Source organism: Anopheles funestus, chromosome 3RL (genome assembly GCF_943734845.2).
Source record: "Anopheles funestus chromosome 3RL, idAnoFuneDA-416_04, whole genome shotgun sequence".
Classification (NCBI taxonomy): domain Eukaryota; kingdom Metazoa; phylum Arthropoda; class Insecta; order Diptera; family Culicidae; genus Anopheles; species Anopheles funestus.
In genome coordinates this window covers 38,352,016-38,365,805 of record NC_064599.1, presented here as the reverse complement: position 1 = coordinate 38,365,805, position 13,790 = coordinate 38,352,016, and the positions used below count along the sequence as shown (strand labels likewise).

The following is a 13,790-nucleotide window of genomic DNA, read 5'->3' as shown; positions in this document are numbered from 1 at the left end:
GTTTTACTAGAAGAAAAATAATCAGACCATTTTATACATGTACGCATGGATGCATTAATTTACCGAAGCCAGAATTCAGAGAAATCTTTCATCGAAAATTCAACCACTGCGCCAAAGTGAGTCGATCAAAGCGATTGTCACTGTAGTTTGTCAAGAATCGTCGAGCAAAAGGTGTTGTTGTTATTGTTACTGGCCTCTTGCTCGCGCTGACAGTTTACCTTTTCTACACACGCACACCTGGATCCTGTACGTGGGCGAAAAGAAGCTGCCTATATATGGTTTTCCTGCTTGTTTCTGTACAGCAAACCCCGTACACTCCTGTCCGCCATGTTTTCGGACGACAGTCCTTATAAGTTACAAACAAAGTAAAACCGCTACGTGAATCAACGTCTTGGAAGAAGCGCTACAAAACTCTTCGCCCGCAAACGAAAAAACACACAATGCAGCATCAAACTCGCTCGCCTCCAATCCGTCCTTGTTGAGTTGCTGCGCCATCATCGACACAAGCGTCATCGCCGCTGTTGCCGTTCGCTCGATCAGCGTAATGTATGTTAATGAGTTTCTTCATCTGCCGCGCCGTTTAGCGTACAGTGTCTCTGCACGACAGCAGCTGTAAAAACGAAACACTGATTCTTTGCTGGATCGAACCATTGGTTGCTGTAAGCATCGCAAAAGTTCCACCTGCAAACGGAGAAACGAAGGCACAATAACCGTACGAACCGCCGTAACCACCGTTTCGTTGTGCCGAGTGAAATCCAAATTGTTCATATAAGTATGCTCCTGAGTATAATCGCGATTGCTGCGAAAACGTAGAACGTCCGATCTGATCTAGTCGCCGAGTTGTGGTAATCAAAAGGTAGATCCAGTACATTTCACCATTCCGAGGAATCTACAAGCAGTTGCACTAAGATGAATCTACAGAATGGGAGCGCCAACCGTGGTCTCCATGGCAAGGATACAGCCAAGCGCTTCTCAATACATGATGCATTCGAAGAGGAAACGGACGAAGTAATTAAGGTATACGGTTCGACCGTCATCAGTACACCGATGCGAGCGAAGGCTCGTTCACCGGACGATGTGTCCATAAGAATTCACGACCAAAGGTAAGACCACCAAATATCGATGTTATAAAGCTTATGCTTCCGCTTCCGGGTGTATTTTTTTTTTTATCAAAAAAGTAGTAGTACTAACAGTAGAACGGATGTGGGACAAAACGAATTTACACTTTACATTATTTTTACGATCGATTGTGTAGACTGGGTATATTAGAACTCTCTGGTATCTCTTTTTCTCCCTCTCGTTCTCTTCCTCTTCTTTATTGACTTCTTTTACCTTAATGCAAATACTCCTTCCGATCCTTGTTGCTTCGCGTCCAATACGTGGACATCCTGGTGTTGGTTGTTCTGTCTTCCTGTGCCGGCAAACTGGACCGCTGCTAAACTGTAATGCAATGCAAACATAAACACGCACACACACATGTACGCTCTTACGCACATACACAAACACGCATACACGACATGTAAATGCGCTGGCCCCAAAAATGCTGGCTGTGTAGCAATCGAGCCCATCTTAAATACACCGATGATACCACCTCCAGGGATAGTGATTCGCTGATACAGGAGTATGGACACCTGTCGTCCAGCGAATCGTACACCTACTGCTGGCGGCACCCGAAGGTGCGGGAAAACTGGCGCACGGTGTTAGCCGCGATCGCGCTCCTGATCATCGGTACCGGCCTGATAGCGATGGGTGCGTACGCACTAGTGGAACCACACAACGGATCGCAGGCGGCGGTGTTTTTCGTTGCTGGATTCATCTGCTTTGTGCCGGGTGCGTACCATGTAGTGTACATCTGGTTGGCAGCTCGCGGCTATCGAGGATTCGACTTTTATCACTTACCACTCTTCACGTAAGTGTAACAAAAGGGTATCGAAACGATGAAGCAAGGAAGATAAGCGGTAAGAGGTAAATTCGAAGTAGAACAGTGAAAAGGGACAGTACTGATATGAGGTATGATGAGGTAAACGCGGTAAGATTAATTACGACAATTTTGAAACTAACACGATAACGATACTTCCAGGTATGGTCTCAATCGGCAAAAGACTTGAAACAGTTCGATGCACTATGTAGTAGGAAACCACTTTGATACCCTCAACCCGACAGTGTAGTGGAAATGAGCTTCAAATCGTCGGTTCTATCTCGCGGCTTAGGTAAACAGTTTTTGCTATTGCTATTTGCTATATACTACATTCCCTTGCCGCATAGAGAATGATACCCAAATGGTGGGAGAAGCTTTTTTCATACAAAAATTTACACACACACACCCACACACACCCTGGTGGAGTTGTTGAAATAAACATTAGTCCCAGGAGGATGATATGTGAAGACTGTTGCATGCCCGCATACATTTGTTGTGAGCAGCAGCGGCAGTTTATATCACATGCACCGTCCAATGCTAGCGTCTTCCACGTTATCACACTTGAAACAAAGCTCTTTTTTTCAGTACTACAAGAAAAGGATAAATTATTCGATTGTAAAGAGCAACACGACAGTATAATTCCACGGCTATATCATAGCAAGTATTCTTTTACACCGTTTTCACTTTCGCTGTGAAAACTGGTTCTTTCTTTGTGTGCCATTCTATCAAGTTTTATTTCTCGGGTGGAAATATTAAACAGATGATTATGATGATTGATAGATACAATTTTGTCCTTTGGTTTATCTTTTGTTTTATTATACGCCTATTAGAAGCGTATTTCATGCAAAAAGCTCAGCGTGTCATAATTCACTAATGCAAAAATAAAATCCTTTAAGAATAGAAAAAAAAAATACAGCAACATAACACATTCTATACACGATCGAAAATAGGAATAGACGAAAACAAACTGTCCAAAACTGTGGTAATACGGTACGTGAATGCGAAGTTAGCAAACAAGTTTATGAAAAACTAGTTCATACTACATTATAATTAGCTCCCTGCACACCGTTGCAGTTTAAGTGCTTATGTATGCTGTAAAAGGAAATGGTAAAAGTCAGCTTAGCTTTAGTATTTGCGGGGACTGGGCGCTCAACCTTATATATATATATACATATATACATATAGTGTTATATACATATAAAAGCTGTAAAAAGAAGCGAATCACACCCATTCGGAACCAATTTTTGTATCGATACAATCACCTGCAAATGTGGCACCTTCTACATATAGTGTGTGATGAAAGATAACAATAGAACAACTAACAATATAAAAAAAGCTCTCTTAAAAATGCTAAAAGTTATCGGTTCACTGTAACGTTGTGTGCAGTATAAACTAACAAGATTATACTGGAGATTTAAATTACAAACGGGCGTTAATGTTATGTGCGTTATGGCTAAAAGAAAATGAAATGAAATGTCTCATTCGGCCAGTTAAGCAAATATTTGTACAACCCTTTGGTTCTGAAACATATGGAACTTAATGTGCACTACAAAGCGTTGCGTTGCGTGCTTTTTTTCATTCGTTTCATTACACAAAACGTTATGTGCAGAAAGTCGGAACGAAGTAGTAGTACCGATTTGTTTCGATCAACGCCGCACCCCAACAATACAACTAATTCGTAACCGTCAACTACTACTTGTGATAAACTAAGTGGAACGGAATAAAGATAATTAGGAAGCAAAAAAACGCTATTTAGAGTAAAAGAGATAACCGTCTCTTACGCTGAATTGAGGTTGAAATAATAATGAAACGTGCGACAAAATCACATTTAGCACTTAATGGGGATGGGACTGAAATCAATACAACACACAAAACAATGTGTTATGAGATGCGTAACGTACGTGTACTTTACGCTACACAGATGGTGTTTATTGTAATGTTTCGTTTATTATATCTCTCTTGCTCATACCAACAACCACCATGCTTTAGTAATGCATTATATATTTAACTATATTTACGTTGCTAATATCTACTAGTGCACTGAATACGTAATTGTTAACGCTACGTTATGAAACAAAATTTATATTATCAACTAATTTGTTTAGAACCGTATACACAAGCAGCAAAGAACAATATGGAACTATTTTATAGTTGATAGGAAATATTGGAAATAAAAACATTTTTCTTTTTGCAGGTAAATCAGTAGTCTAGCAAGGCAAAAACTTAAAATTAATAAAATAAACACCGTGTAAACTGAGCTTTAACAAAACCTTTTCCCCATTGGCCACAAAAAAGGATAAAACAAATCGTTTAGAGTTGAAAAATTATAAAATGCAATAAAGCGAGTGCAGAAAATATGAAAAGAAAGTGAAACGTGGCTACAGAAGGAAAAGATACATTTTTTACGCGTACACTTTACATGCACGATAAAATCAAAAATACATTTATATAAAAGTACATTTTACGTCCGTTACGAAATGAGGTGGTACTGTGCAAAGGGTGATTGAATTTCGGCTAGCTAATACCGATAGAGGAATAAAGGATAATGAAAGAGAGATTGAAAATACTCACACAGCAGTAGAGAAACGAAAATACACAATAAAACACACACATACACCCTCTTTATACGACACTTTCCTCAATCAAATATGATAGAGAGCAACATTGGCTGGCATATTAATTATATGAATTAAAATACTTCATTGTAAAACCGTTTGGCTGGCTTAGTAAAATATTAGTGCGCCTATAGCGGTGTATTTAAATGACTATTGTATTATTAGTACTTTGAATAAACAGTTTTTTTAAAAAGGAATTTAAACTTCTATGGAAATGTTTTTTTTATTCTTGAAGAAAGGCCAGCCTAGACCAAGCGGTGTTGTTATGTTTTATTCTTTTCTCAACAAACATAAAAATTCCTGCACATTGGTTCCATCTGAAGGGTGACCGATATGGTTCTGAGTAGTGTTCGTAAACAAACCTGTTCATTCATTTTCATCACATGAATGTCCTATCTATTACCCAATTTGAACTGGAGCTGGCTAAAACTGGCTTTCGATTCACTTCACTTCTGACGCCAGTGATTGTATAATTATCTACTATTTCCTAAGAATTAGGGAGGTAAACATTATTTTTCCTGATTAAAGCTTCGTAGGAGTGATCGAAACTAGCATAAAGAAAGAACTTTTGAACTAATAGTTCATGAAATCTTCCCTAAAATTTGTCGTTAATTATTTGTATACGTATGAAGTATATTCCATACAGATTAAATAATTGCTGCATTCTTCCGAAGAGCCTTGCAAAAATACACACTCAACAGCAAACAGGTGTAGCAAATATGCAAATTAAATTACGTTTACATGTTTTGTTGTTTTTCCCCACCTTTTACATGTTGGCTGGTTAGCCAACCATCCAGGCTTAGAATCGAACCAGGCAAAGTCATTGACTCTGGAGGCTTTTCGTGGAATAATTTAAACATGTTATACGGTTCGTTCGAACAGCTTCTCTAATCATCTGCAAAAGGTTAAGCTTTTACGGAAAAAGGTACACGATCAGCAATGCGGAAAATTACTGCAGCTGATTCGATTTGTCTTAGCGAATAATGGTAGTAATATCAAACATAATATCAGTAATAGTCATTTCATGGTACGATTTTTCTTTTCCAGAAACCTCACAACGGCATGTGTAAGAGGTACAGCATGGAAAGTGCTCAGAAGCTTGAAATACAAAAATGAAAATAAAACGGTGGCGTGCAGTTGAATCCTTCTTAGTTAGTGGTGGAATTGGCTAGGGTTTACTGCATGCCAATTGACCACAGCCATGGGTAACGCAATGGCACCATGGGGAAGCGAATTAATTATTTGCGATGGAACAAAAAACGAACTCACAATGAGGGCTCTCGATATTTTCAGCAGAATCGTGAGCTTGACGGAAGTATCGCGTGCTTTATGACCATTGTATAGCTTAGCTGTTGGTAACGCTAATGGCACAAAAGTTTGAACTATTGCACTACCATCTGTATATGTAATGTTCGCTGCATGTGCATTTGTGCACCAAGAAAGCGTTAAGATAAAGCGCACTACTGCAACCGAAAAAAGCTTATCTTATGAGCTCAATGGTGAAAATGTCGTCTTCCTTATTTAAACGTTCTTCGATTTTGAAACCCGTATGTGTTAGACATATCTTTCGAATAATTCCGGATCATCGAACCCGAAAAGTCTTTGAAGGCCGTCCTAATTTAAAAAAAGTGCTGCGGCATTCCCAAGAAAGATCCACCAACTTTCCGATCTAGGCAAAAGTAAATTATTTTAATTTTTATTCAAAACATTCTCCACATAGCGCAGGCAAATTTTTTTCTAACCGTAGGAAATTTGCTGCATTGTGTGAATACCATTCCGACGGCGGTACTTCGGGTTCTGCTGCTGTTGTTGCTGTTGACGACCGGAAGAACCGCTCTGCTTCACGTCGTACATGTTCTGATGTTTGTTGATCGAGTTCCGTAACTTTCCGTGCAGCCAAGCCGCAAACGCTTCCTCATTTGATTGAGCCTTCTGTCGCTGTTCCGCCGTCCGGCGCTGTTGTCGCTCCCGAACACGTTGCCGTCGGGCTTCGAGCCGGCGCTTCTTCTCTTCCAGCTCTTCCCGTGACAGTCCATACTCGGAACGGAAGCCATTGTAGTACGGTAACTTTTCGCCGGCTGATTTCTTATGCCGACAACACTTCCGGCGGCAAGTTGACGATCGTTTCACGCGATGCTCTTCCAGCGGACGTTCACCGTCGGAGGATGAGTCGCGTTCATCATCATTCCCCGTTGTACCCAGTCTGCCACAATAATATTGCCCATCGTCATCATTATCATCTTCATAATGTACTTCGTTATCTCCGTTCCCTTCCTCTTCTGCGGGGTTCGTCTCCTCAGCCTGAGAATCTCCAGAACCGGATCTGGAGTCTGCCTCGCTGCGATATGTCTTCAGTGGGCTGCTGCTAATATCCTCACTGCTCTCCGGATTGTGAATCTCCGTGTCCATGCTAGATCCATCGGTCGGTTCTTCCTCCTCTTCCTCTTCCACTTGCTCCTCGAGCACTGTTTCCTCTTCTACTTCGTCCTCCTCTTCGGACACCGCCGATTCACCCTCCACGCCAGTCTTATGTTTCTCCATGCGATCATCCGTTCCTTCCCCATCCTCATCGTAATCACCAGCTAGCTGTTCCTCTTCTTCCACTATCTCCTCGTCCTCATGCTCCTGTTCCGGTGTCGTTCCTCGGTCGTCCAGGTGTAGCTCCTCGATGATCGTGTCCGCATTCGATCCGTCCATCTCACTGCCATCTCGATGCACATCGGCTACCGTTTCGATAATGGCGTGTTTCTTCTGACCATGACCAGCTCCTGCTCCACCACCACTACCCCCTGTGTATCCATCATCCTCACTGCTGTAGTCGTCGGGTTCGTAGTCGACAAGCTGCTCCCGGAAGGTTACCCGCCGTTCACCGCTCGTATGTTGGCGTGGGGAAGGAGGTGTCGGAATAGCGAACGATTCCTGGTTTGCTTGAATTATTTTTTCTTTTATGTTGTACTCGTTGGCGGGTCGAAGAACTAGAAGCAAATATACAGAAGAAGAAGAAGATAAAAGGTACCTTTTATCAATCAAATAGTTAAACAACCACATGTGACGCTCTTTGCGTGGAGATATGCACTGAGAAGGATAATTTTTGAGATATTGAAAAGAAAATCTACCTCATATCGGAGGGCAGTCTTTCGGTTTTAAAGCATACATATTTAAAATTTAACCAAAAACGTACTTTTAATCGCAAAAATTTACGGTTTTAGAATCCTTTTTTCGGCGTGCTGTAAAACACTGGTTTGCGGTATCCACTGGCATCGTAAAAAACATCGAAAATAATTTCAAAGAAAATACTAACATCTTCCAGTACTCGATTTTGTCGTTTACAATTAATGACAAAATGGTGAACATTTTCAGTTGAATAATTTATTTTTGGTTGAAAGCTAAAGTAAACATTTAAAAAAAAAACTTACTTTAAGAATAAACAGAATAACGAAACAATTACGATAAGTACTAGGCTATTGTGTGAAGCATCTCTGGTGAAGTCAATCGAGAGTTCGAGAAATTTTTCATATCTATTTTGATGGTGTTTTGAGAAAACCGCGTTTTTTTACCAGATATTTCTAAAACCTGACAAAATGCAATACGTTTCGTTACGTTAAACGTTAAATATATGAAACGGCGGTTAAGGTACAGTTTGTTAATTTGCATGCTTAGGAAGTTCACCCTCTAAGGGGAGATTGTATGTATTAAAAGTAATTTGCACGCGATACACTTCACCGTGCAAATTAATTGCGGTAAGTGGCAATCCACGCAAAAATATACCTTTTGTCGCGTTTTATTTTGCTGGACTGAGCATGAAAAAGTAATTTGTTTATATATGGTTGGTAGTATTAAATTTGATTGAATTTTGAAACATCATTTGAACTATTTGTACTAAGCAGCAAGGAGAACATATTAAGAAAAACACTTTTTTGTGAAAGAAACTGAAGCTTCTAGTACCACCAAGTATTAACAGCCTTGATGTTGTCATTCAGAGGCCGTTCGTATCACAAAACATGGCACGACTGTTTTCCCTCGATGTTTTTGTTACCAAGAAACGGTCGGTGCTCAATCTAATACTTAAAAAACAAAATTACTTCTTTCATAGCTTTAGTAAACTTATGCTGGTATTAACCAGATGGACGTAAAGTTAACTAGGTAGTTGTACTAATATTCCAATTTTTTTTTCCACCACTCTTTATATTACTGATAACATTGCGCTGGGAGACTGTTTTGTTTTCATGGTTTTCCTTTAAGTGATCACGTTTCAATCATTACTCACAGTATCCGTCATAGTCATCTTCATCGTCGTCGATCATAATGCTTTAGTTTTCGTTTCAGTAATCCGTGATAAGTTCCGACTGTAAATCAAAAGGACGAATTCCGCTTTTAATATCCTCGATCGGTTTATACACACAGTTTTATTTGGCTAATGTACATATTCAGATTTAAACACTGCAATGCTATGCTTAGGATGTTCCACACTTTCCACCGTTTATCACATCACAAGGATCCGTTACATTAGGATGCCCTCTCGCTCCATCGATAGTCAGTTGTCAACTGAACCTGGCCTAGCTAAAGATTTTGCCCATACCGAACCCATGCCGGTTGCCATCGGGACACGAAGACGGTTTTCGTGGTCCTTCGCACGTTTGTTTACGCGGCTTCAAGCGCGATATTTCCTTCTTCGATGTGCGGCGTTTTCCTTTCGGGTTTGATTCGGTACTGTTCGAACCTCACACAAATGAATGACGTTAGTAATGTAATAACGTAATATCCGTAATTAACATATTAATCGATTAGCTGTAATTGTGTGCGTGCAGAACCGTGCTGAACAAAAAAAATGAAATCAAACTTTATGCCCATTTTATTAACGCGCTTAAAGAAATTTCGAATCCTTTACCCAAGGGTTAAAGTGAGTTTAAACATGAGTCCGTAAACAAATCATTGCACCCTCACATTGATGATAGAACCACCGAACCACTTCGGCACCGCTATTGATCAAGCGGAAGTACGGTGTTCAATTGACCCCTTACACGTCGGAGTTGTCTTCTCCAATCCGGTTGCAGTGTGTTGCTAAGGACGAAACTACGGGGACTCTGGGCTTTTTTTGATGATAATAAAATAAACAAAACAACCTCAACAACTACTGGTAAAGGGGAAAGATTGTCCCTGCTCGTCGATTAGTCTGACTTTGGCCCCTCGAGGGCGCGCGCGTTGTGGTACGATGCAGAAATGAATGATTTATGTGCTATTAGGCGACCGGTATTGTGGTTTTGGAGCGATGCGGATGATCTACAACCACCCGGTATAATGTACAATCATTGGCTTGTCTGGGTGAGTGTACCGTAGACATAATATTTAGAATTTCGAAGGCTCATCGATGTTTGGCCGGTGTGGAATTCGTTTCCTTGGAGGGACGAGTACAGTGTACAAATGTCAATCTTTTGATTGCGGTCGATTATGGCGCATGTAGTGCAATGCATAGCACAGTAAAAACCCATCCCAAATCCAGCAATCCATTATGTTTCGTTGAAAATGTCGATAAAAAGAAAGATTTAATTTAAGTTCATCGGAACGTTGGAAGACGTAGCATCGCCCAGGACCTAAAAAGATTCACCAAAAAAAACAGATTTAAATCACTTGCGCAAAGTTGGATTCACAAAGTCGATATTTGGAAAATTTGAGATGTAAACATTTCAATTTCTAATTTTCATCTTCAGAGAATTAGACCTTTATCTCGCATGAAGAGAAGATTACTAGATTTTACGCCAATAAGGACCAACGCTTCTATGAGAGAGGCATTTTGAAGTAACTTTTAAAATGGTAATAAAACATGCAATAAAACGTTTTGATTAAAATCGATCAATCCGAAACATGTTCAATGAAGTTTTGGAAAATGAACATTGGAATAGCCATAGATTGCACTAAATTATTTTAATTAAAACTGGAGAAAATCACTTTAGCAAATCTACCAGAAAAATTTCAGCATGTAATCTCGAATAAATTGATCGAAAAAGTAATTCAGAAACAATGGGGCAGCCCGGTGGTGCATGTGATAAACAGAGCCAGTTCCACACGACACGATCGAGTATCAAATCGCATCTGTGCCTTCCCCCCGTAGCAAGGACAGACTATCCGGGTACGTGATAAAAATAAGTCTTGATACCTTTCTATTTATCTTATATCATTCAAAGTATCAAAACAAAGAACCTTTCTATTTATTTTATATCTTTCGAAGTATCAAAACAAAGAAGCGTTCCAATATCAACACATTTACCGACGGATTTATGATATTTTTAAATAACACTCAAACACCTGTTTGTATGCAAATGAATCAACCGTAGCTAATGAACTGGAAACCCTTTCGTTATGCTAAATTTAACGGTAAACTAACCAACCGACAAACTATTTTCCTCCCACCCATTCCCTAGGCCCCACCTAGTGTTATAACGGGTAAGTTAATTAAACTTTTCCTATCGCATTCGAAAATCGGAAAAAATAAAACGTTCCATTTTCTCCACATTCCCGCGCAAACGGAAACATTATACGTTGCTTTCACAACACTAGTGGCGCGGAACCCTCCGTAGAGTCTTACGGAGTAATACTAACATCGGACATACAGGCACTAGAGAAATGAAAGTTTACAGCCACGTGTCGTAGCGGATTCACAGTGCCTCATGGTTGACACATGTCAACGTGCGCCTTAGAGAACGCTAACATCACACGGAACTTGAACCGGAAGCGCGCCACAATGCCATCAATCTTGATAATGTCCTACTGTCGACTAACATTCGCGTGGGAATTTCGTCCGCCGGGCACTTGAAGAAGACCCATAATTAAATCGTTCCGCACCACAGTTACCTACCAACGGCAAAGGAATGGTCAATGGTGCCAAAAAAGCATAAAATGAATCTGTGCAAACGTAGGGCAGGAAACCCGAGTTTTACCACATGCTGGTCCAGCGACCGTTAAAACATTTCCCGCTGACGTTGAAATATTAACAAAGCACACGGTACCTACTACGGGGCACCAATTCTTATGTAAAGGACTGTTGAAGGAACCATGTAGTTGGTATAGCTGAAAATTATTTTCAAATAATGCACGCGCTTGCTTCTTAATGTCGTTAAATCGCGATAGAGAGGTTTTTTCTGAGGTGCCGATTGCACCTAATAATGGCCGATTGCCGATTGTGCTCGTTAGAATTGATATGTTTATTTACGCAAAACGCACCACTCATGGTAGACGTTTATTTTAATCAGTCTTATTTTACTTATTTATTCTATTATTATATAAAAAAAATACATAAGAAAGATCTAAGTTTGAATTGAAATTGGGTTGAGAATTCAGACATGTAAATTTTTTTTTTTAAGAAATGTTAATACTTAAATAAAATATTGCTTAACTCGGTAAAGAAAAGATCAAAAACCTTCTTTTTTCAATGGTAAATATTTTATACAACCTGAACAGTTTCTGCTTTCCCAAGCGGCACTTCATTCGCTCGAACTCCATTTCAACATGCCACGGATTGTCGCACAACTTGGCAAATAATTACCATAATATGGTAATAAATACTGCCAACCTTACTTCTACTACTGCCTAGTGCCAATACCACACTGTCCATTCCCATATCACACTACTGACACACTGGCTAACCAAAGAAACGAAGAAACATACAAAGCGCCACTTAGCTAAGCAAAAGGAATGCTTTCTGTCGTTGCGGAGCAGTACAGGAGTAACCGTGTGCAAGACCCACCAGAGCAGCTTGTCCTTAGTTCGGAGTATACCTGAACAATTCTATCAATTTATTGCCGAGGGAGAATGAATCAGGAGGAAAAAATAAATAAATGGCACTGCTTTGCATATATACATACCTGCCACTTTACATCGTCAAAACACTGCCTAGCGATCCAGTCAACGACCTTTTCGCTTTCTTCGATTTCTCCCATTTAGTATCTGCAAAAAAGTATACCCAACACGAAGCTTTCTCTGTCCATTCACTCAACGGTTGTGACGTCACCATCAGGACTTCGAGCATCTCGTATAAAGCTATCGACAGCTATATACCGTTCTACTTCTGTTACTTTCACACTTCCAATCACAAGGTCGATCGCTATCGGCAGGGACAAACACGCTAGAATAAAAATAGTTTAATTAGTAGACATAAGGTTGACGCACACTGTAGGACGCATGGTAATTCACAGTGAAAATTGCTTTACAATCAAACCATGCGACCTTTACCGTACCGATTGGTTAGACGTTTTCTTCCCTTTGGCTAATGAAATCGTAAAACAATTTTACGCCCTTTGCTGTGCTTGCGATGGTAAATCATTTGCGAGAGTTTCGATGGTTACTTCGATACTGTATTAAGCGACTGTGTGATGCACATTACATCACAAAGGAGTAGAGCTATGACAAGCGTAACGACGCTTCATCGCACTGAAACATTCTAGCCGTAGTTGACCAGAAGATCTGGAAGTTACGGGATACCTAGTGAGTTCATCTAATAACATAACGCAATTTCACACGAAAGCGGAAATTTTGAACTATGGAGACGCATCATTGTTCAGCGGAATTGTAAGTAGTATTGCACACGGCCGCATCTTCTAGTCTCGAACATCTTTTAACAGCATGTTCTTCAGCACATGAAAAATGGTAAACTATGATCAAGCTGAGCCAGATATGCAGTGATGGCATGGTGAAGGTTGCAGAATGGTTGAAAGGCCATTTCTTCGGGCCAGAAGAGAAGCTTAGTATACTCGCTAGTCGATAGTCGAAACAAGAGATACCGTGCTTTTTGCAGAATCCAAGCAATCAAGATTGTAATTACGGATCAACTGCGTAACCCGCTCCATGAAGGTACGTATTAATCTTTCTTTCATTTTGCCGCATATTTTGTTTACCAAACTCATCCAAAGTTCGCTTCTTTACTATAGAGCACTATTTGTACTCTAAGGGGTGTTTTTCATCTGCCTCTTTTTTTTTGTTTATTTCTTGTTCTTTTTTATATATTTCCGTACATTTGTTTTCATTTGTGTCAGCAGTTTGCATTTGTAGCTGTCCTCTTTCCTTTCACAACAATCCATTACTTCACTCTGTAATCGCATGATGGTGGTGCTGAGAAAGAACTTGGGTACGACATTCGTAAACCATCCTTCGTTCTCTCCTGTGAACTTCTGTGTACAGTACATACTTTGCTAAATTATTGATTATTTAAGTTTTTTGTTTTGTTTACCGTATGATGTTCTTTTCCTACATTCGGTCCTAATGTT

The 13,790-nt window shown here is 40.0% G+C and overlaps 2 protein-coding genes across 6 annotated transcripts; one reads left to right on the top strand and one right to left on the bottom strand.

The window, feature by feature from the left end:
- The first annotated feature begins 180 nt into the window (after positions 1–180).
- Positions 181–4,730, top strand: LOC125767700 (transmembrane protein 134). 2 transcript variants are annotated; one of them, XM_049434529.1, is made up of 2 exons: positions 181–1,103; positions 1,556–4,730. In XM_049434529.1, exons 1-2 carry the CDS (start codon positions 910–912, stop codon positions 1,911–1,913), a joined length of 552 nt encoding a protein of 183 aa, XP_049290486.1. In that variant the 5' UTR covers positions 181–909; the 3' UTR covers positions 1,914–4,730. The 2 variants fall into 2 exon arrangements, with proteins under 2 accessions (XP_049290486.1, XP_049290487.1); XM_049434530.1 differs by having other exon boundaries at positions 184–1,103; positions 1,598–4,730.
- A 1,464-nt stretch (positions 4,731–6,194) lies between these two features.
- LOC125767660 (uncharacterized) lies at positions 6,195–13,638 on the bottom strand. Of its 4 annotated transcripts, XM_049434465.1 has the most exons (5): positions 12,765–13,638; positions 12,393–12,652; positions 8,957–9,243; positions 8,801–8,879; positions 6,195–7,508 (listed from the first exon to the last, which is right to left on the bottom strand). In XM_049434465.1, exons 4-5 carry the CDS (start codon positions 8,835–8,837, stop codon positions 6,271–6,273), a joined length of 1,275 nt encoding a protein of 424 aa, XP_049290422.1. In that variant the 5' UTR covers positions 8,838–8,879; positions 8,957–9,243; positions 12,393–12,652; positions 12,765–13,638; the 3' UTR covers positions 6,195–6,270. The 4 variants fall into 4 exon arrangements, with proteins under 4 accessions (XP_049290422.1, XP_049290420.1, XP_049290423.1 ...); XM_049434463.1 differs by having other exon boundaries at positions 8,801–9,243; XM_049434466.1 differs by lacking the exon at positions 8,957–9,243.
- Between the last annotated feature and the right edge of the window lie 152 nt (positions 13,639–13,790).